At 48.4% G+C, this 6,727-nt stretch overlaps 1 protein-coding gene across 1 annotated transcript; it reads right to left on the bottom strand.

The window, feature by feature from the left end:
• Positions 1-1,107: 1,107 nt before the first annotated feature.
• LOC115911654 (1-acyl-sn-glycerol-3-phosphate acyltransferase alpha-like) lies at positions 1,108-6,727 on the bottom strand. The gene is given in 7 exon segments (XM_030962791.1): positions 1,108-1,253; positions 3,565-3,637; positions 4,147-4,242; positions 4,481-4,656; positions 5,035-5,168; positions 6,458-6,687; positions 6,689-6,727. Coding segments are annotated over 7 exon segments (894 nt in total).

Genomic DNA, 6,727 nt, shown 5'->3' with positions numbered 1-6,727 from the left:
TAAATGATTCTGTGAATATGCGTGTGATTCAGTGTAAGTCAGACCTGTGTCCAAAACAGTCTTTGGCTATGGTTCATAGCAGCACAAAAAAGCAAATCACACCTAGGCTGGTGGGCATCCTCTGACAGAGAAGACAGAAGGCTGGACTCAGAAATCAGGAGCTGCAGCTCCCAGTGTGTGTTTGAAAGATATAAAAGTTGTGCTAAATATCATGAGGTTATCATAGAATCATCACAGAATTGCAGAATCAGTAAGGCTGGAAAAGCACCCCAAGATCATCAAGTCCATTAACCCAGCACAGCCAGGTCAACAGCTAAACCATGTCCCTAAGCACCAGATACACACATCTTTTGAACAGTTCCAGGGATGATGATTCCATCTGGGCATAGCGAGGATTTTAGGCAGCATACTCCTGCAATTTGCCTCTGGTTTCTGAGCCCCCAGACATGTCCCTCTTGCACTTTGAAGATGCGCTCAACCCTGAAAGTAAAATCTTCCACAGCTTAAAAGGAAGGCTAAATATGCCAAAGAAACCACCAAGCCCTGTAGACATATGTAAGGTCTTTAATTCCCCTCTCCCAAAGCTGCCTTGGTTTCTGTCTCTCATGGCAGAGGTACCTCGCAAATCCTCCCCATGGAAGAGGAAGAAAACAGCACCTTCTCCTGAGTGTATTCCAGGGAAATGTGGGCAACCCTCAAACCCCAGGACAGCCACTTCCCAGGCAGCATGGTCACAGGCTTGGGATCAATGCCTCCACCTTGCTGGATCTGAACAGGGAAAAGTAGTTATAAGCAGGCAGCAATGATCACAGGAAGGGCCCAGCTCTGCCTGGGGTCCAGCTGGTGGGACATTATCAGCAAAATGATTACATAGAAATGTCCAGCTGTCCATTGTGTGTCTGTCTCGCTGGGTGGCAGCAAGAGTGATGCTCTCTAGGAGGAATCAAGAACATCCCCGTTGGAAGCTTCTCTTCTTGGTGGATGTTTTACCTGTCTCTGGTTTGTCAGTGTTGCAATCCACAGCTGTCTCTGCTGCCAGACCTTCCTGTGGTTGTCATGGCTCCCCTCCACTGTGGTACACACAGCTGGAGCTGGAAGATGGGATTGCTAATGGGAAGCTCCATTCGTCATTCCTGATATCCCCTGGTAGGCAGAGAGCATGGAGTCACGGACCTGCTCTGTCAGCTTGGGAACATCGTCTGGGCCCAGGCCCAGTGTCTCCACTTCTGGCAGGATCTGGATGGTCATCTTTCCTGGAAGAACGTGAGAAAAAAAAACCCCATGAGTGGTATGGAAGAGCCAGAGGCAGTACAGCAGGAGGGTTGGTGCCAACCAAGGAAATGCTCTCATTCCCACACCAGTGGAAGCCCAGTCACATTCCAGATGTACACAGCAAAAACCCAGCCTGGGCTTTTCCCATCCACTGAGAGCCTACGAATCATAAATATGGAAAGAGGTGAATCTCTCCTCCAACACAGTGCAATATAGGAGGGGTTTCATATAGGATGGGTTTTCACAGTGGTAAGGTCACAGGGTCTGTCTAGATCACGGGCAAAGACAAGATGTTTAATACAATACATCCAAACTGGCTGTGCTCTCTCTATGTATACCAAATTTAGCATGGCCCCTCCTTCCAGAAACACACTTTGGGATGAGAGAAATTGTGGCCAGGATTCCCTGGTATGTTAGATTTCTCTGGGGAAGCACCTAAGCAATGGACTGGTGTAAACTGGAAGAACATACTGGGGAGCTGCCATCATGCTCTTCTGTTCTGGCACCAAGAGTTCCCATTTTGAGCCAGTGGAGACAAGACAGTGCCTGCACAGACAGGAACCTGGGGATCTGGGGAGAGTCTGTGGTGTGTTATAATGTTCTTGCATGGCTTAACACATGTGCCTGGAAAGAGATCCAGCAGTCCGGCAGTAGAACTGTGAGAAGTAGGCAAAACAAGCGTAGAGAAGAGCTTCACAAAAGAAAACAGTTTGTCATGTTGGATGGGGCTTGGAGCAATCTGGTCTAATGGAAGATGCCCTTGCCCATGGTAAGGGGTGGAATGAAATGAGCTTCAAGTCCCTTCCAACCCAAACCCTTCTGTGATTCCATGATTCTGTGTTACTGCCTGCACATCTTACACCCAAAGCCAGGCTGGTACCTCACTTCACTTGCTCCTACTAAAAGATCAGAGTGATTACAAGGCTGTGCTGAAAATTCAGGTCTCTTGGGAACAGACTTCCAGCAAGCACCAGACATGTTCCATGAATGACAGTGTCCAACACCAGGCACAGAGCTGGGCTTCCAAGAGACTTCTCAGTGCAGCCAGAGCACTGTGGGCACAGGGAGCTGTCCTGACCCACGGAGCTGCTCGGTGTGCAGGAATATTGACCACCATCTTCAGAATCAGCTCTGGCAAAACTTCCAGATGGGGAAAGTGGAAAAGTACAAGGAAAGCTAACTAGGGCTCTTTCTTCAGCAGTTCAGGTCCTGACTGTTTAACAGCCATTTGGAAAATGGCTCAGAGATCTGCTGAGCATGGAATTAGCTAACCATGAATTCCCAGGGTGACTGAAGTTGTATAGAGGCAAATATACACGTGACTGCAGAAAGTATTTCCTAAATAGCTCAGGGAATTCTTGGAATCTCCATCCTTGGAGTTAATACAACATTTTCTGGACTGGTCACAAAGCTAACTCATCTGTCTTTAGACCTGGCCTTGCTTAAAGCAAAATATTCAGCTTCTTCCAAGATCCCTCCCCACGAGGTTATTCTCTGATTTCCCAGAGCACGGATGTGAAGGGAAAGGAACCGTCTGGCAGAATCCCTGATCATGGTCCTATTGACCCTCAAGTGGGGGAAGACTTCCAGATCCAAAAGACTTTTGTGTGTGAACAGGGAGAGGATAAACCCAGCAGGTGAAAGATGGATGACCGGAAATGCAATTCCATATTTATCATTTGCACCACTCTGTCTTTCCAGGTGTCTGCCTGCAAGGGAGTGACTACACCCAGGCACAACAATGGGAGGAATGAGAATTTCAGATGCAGATCCTCTCCTCAGGGAACACCAGGGATGGCCTGGGAAAGAGTGGCAAGTGGCAGAAGTCCATTTTAAGGTGGGTGGCAGCTAAGGGAGAGAAGGAACATGATGGGTTACTTTTCTCTGTTGGTATTTCTACCATTTTTTCTGCATTTTCCTTCTGAAGTCCAAGACCTGTGTTATTTTTTCCCCTAAAATTTTATCAGTGGCCAGTTGAAATTTTTGTTACCATAAATGTTTCCTAGCTCTCCATGCACCTGCAGATCCAAGGGCAGTCGGGGTGAGGGGCAGAGGCAGGACTCTGCTGCTTCTCCAAGTTCTCTTGAACAGGTATTGGACAAGCAGTGAGAAATCCAAGGGGGGAGAGGAAAAAGTGATGCCTGAAATGTCCCATTTCTTCCCAAGAAGGCAGAAACTGCTGTTTTCTGGGTGCCATCTCCATATTACATGTAGTCCTCTGCCCACTCCAGTCATGGCTCCAAGGACTGAGCTTACACCACCACTCCATTCTTTGCCCCAGGTCATCCTCACCTGGTGTAAATTTCTTCTCCTTCTGGTTGTAGAAGTTGTCGTAGGATGACAACACTACAGGAATAATTGGGACCTGGAGGGGAGGCAGTCTACAGTGAATATGCACATCTATTTATCCTTTCTCCAAAATTCAACTAATGTTTTCAGGGCAACTCTGCACCTTGTTGATAATTATCACCATCAGTGTCACAGCAGACACTCCGAGGATTATTTGAATATTTAGATCATTTAACTGTATCACCCCATGTCCTTGCCACTGGATTTTGTATTTTCATCTCTGTATTTAGGCCAACAACAGTGGATTGTCAAATTTCTATCTACAGAGGCCAGCTCAGCAGAAACTTCCCTGTGGAGGTCCAGGGCTCTTGTCAAGGTCCCCCCACTTTTATCCCAAGCTGTAACAAAGGTTTTTCACTTGTCTCTCTGTTTCTGAAACAGACCCCTCCTGTGCCACCTGCAAACCCCTGAGGGCTCCTGGATATGTACGCAATCCATAGGGAAGCCTGGGACCAGTACCCTGGTTTGCTGGTGGACCACAGGAGGCAAATCACACTCCAGGGGCAGAAGGAAGATGGGTCTCACCTGGGCTTTCACAGCCAGCTGGAAGGCCCCACGTTTGAAGGGCAACATGGAGCCACCATGGTTGCGAGTTCCTTCAGGGAAGATCAAGACACGCAACTGCAGGAAGGAGAAGACATTAGGGCAGAAGGACCTCCAGGTACAATTCTAAGCCACTGCAGAGGGATGGTGCCCTGGGGCTCATCTCTGTACCCCTGACCTCTATTCGTGGGCACAGAACACACTGATGCTCTCACTCTGTTCTGCTCAGTGCCCAGCCCAGAGACAAAGATCTCTTTCCACCCACACTCAGATTCCTGTTTTCCAGTGGCTCCTCACTGGACTCCTCCCCACTCACATTGTCCTTGTGCAGGGAGTGTGCCACCTCTGTCAGGGTGCCAATGGACTCTTCCCTCCTCTTGCGGTCAATGAAGATGACCCCTGCAAGCCAGCAGGCCAGGCCGAACGTGCCCATGTACAGGATCTCCTTCTTTGCAATGGGCACACAGCGCCTTGGCAATATCTCCATCATCACTGCAAGGGGACAGCAAGGGCAGAACAAATCATCATCTGCACTCAGAGTCTCTCTAGATTCTGGGCAACAGCCCTCTGCTCTAGGGGGTGCCATGCCTGAAGCCTCATAGAATCCCTGGGGAATTTTGGGGTGCTCCCAACCATTCACCCAGGACTGGCACTGAAGGAGAGCAGCTATGAGAGGGCTGTGGTCAGCTGAGAGCCTTGTCCCCATTCCCTTGGAGAGGGTGAAGCTGATGTAGCTTGAAAATGCCTCTGATACCCTGGAGACCAGCCCTGGCTTGGGGCTGGCTGGTGAAGGGCTCTGTAACAGCCACTCTGTAGCAGCCACTCCTGCCCTTCTGCCTGCCTGGAGCAGGAGGCAGGATCAACACATACCCAGGATGTCAAGGGAGGTCTGGTGATTCAGCACCAGGACAAAAGGTTTCTTAGTCCTGAGGTTCTCCTTGCCCTTCACCACTATCTGAATGCCAAAGATGTATTTGAGTGGCATGATCAATGTGCGCAAAAACCTGGAAAAGAGGAGTGGAAATTAGCCAAAGAGATGTTGAAATTTGGGACCAAACTTCGCATCCAAACCAGCCCACCTCACACTCTCCTTCTGATGATTTCCCATTGACATAGCTTTGACCATGACTTGGAGAACAATTAGTATCTCTCTGCAGCTAATTATTTAATTACAGAAGACAAATACACCTTGCAGGTTTCCCTCAAGCCATACATGACCAATGACCCAGCAACTACTGCTTCAGAAGTTCCACCGATCAACCAAATATTAGATAATACCCAGATTCACAGCACACCTTTGTACTCTGCTTTCCTCCCCACCTTGCTGGTTTGGGAAAATAGGGCTGCAGTAAACCTGTGCCTAACCCTGCTGGCTGTGGAAAGAGAGGGATTTGCCTTTAGGTGACATTAGGCTGCAACGCTGAGAGTCTTATTTGAAGAGATATTGCTAAAATAATATTAAAAAAAAAATCAGGCACCAAAGTTAAGAGGTGAACAAAATTTCTCAAAGCAAAAGGCTGATGCTCAGTTAGGAGATATGAATTCCCACTGAAGCATAAAATGGAATAGTAAGTCCTGCTTCTGCAGCACTTCAGGAGGGTTCAAGCACTATGGTACCGTGTAGCAGAGTCATCTTTTTATCCTCACTCAGCCCAGGTTCCTGATTGCCACCACTGATCACTCCTGAACAGCTCATGCAGCCTCCAGGTGAGACCACATCTTGGAGAGTCTGAATAGAATCTGGAGAGATAGGATGGGCAGCTATAGGATGGGCTGGGGGACCGCCAGATCTGGGACACCAGGCTGTCACTGAGCTGATGGGAACACCAGTGCCCATGCAGGGGCCAGCACTGCACCATGGTGATGTCTCAGGTGTGCGCTGGCCCAGAGCAGAGAATGGGAAGAGCCCCTGGAGTGGCTTTCTCAACACAAGTTAGTGATAGAGTGCTTAGCCATGGGGAAGAGGGAAATAGAGCTCCAAAGACCAGGTGAAAGAGCTCTAGTAAAAACAGCAATATGTATTCCATTCAGGTTGTTGGCATTACCTGCTTTGGCAAATCTATGTCACCTTTTACATCCTTTCTTTCCCTAATTTGTTATTATTTTTATCAACCCCAAACCAGTATTAAAACCCACATCCCTTCTCTGAATTACAGAGTCTGTCATCTCCCCAGATCATTATAAAACTGATCCCTCCCCTCCACAGCACACCCCCAGGACCCTTCAAATCAAAGCACTGGATAGAGTGGACTCTATCAATGCTCAGGGCAGAAAGGAGCCACAGACAACTTACATCATGTTGTCCACGTTACGTCCTCGAGGAATACTGAGGATGGCAACCCCAGTGCTTATGGTGAAGAGCCACAACTTATAGAAGGTCATCTTGCAGAAGAATCTGAATGCAGGTTTCACCTGGTAGAGGACTAGAAAGGCAATGAGTAGACAGGTAAAGGGGTAATGAAGGAAGAAAAGCTCCATCCTTCCAGCCCAGAGCGTGTTGAGCAGAGCAGTGAATGAGTCACAAGCAGCTGGTGATGTAGAGCAGAGGTGAGACTCCCTCCAT

Source organism: Camarhynchus parvulus, chromosome 19 (genome assembly GCF_901933205.1).
Source record: "Camarhynchus parvulus chromosome 19, STF_HiC, whole genome shotgun sequence".
NCBI classification, from domain to species: Eukaryota; Metazoa; Chordata; class Aves; order Passeriformes; family Thraupidae; genus Camarhynchus; species Camarhynchus parvulus.
Note: the sequence above shows the minus strand (reverse complement) of the source record. Positions and strands in the feature narration are given on the sequence as shown.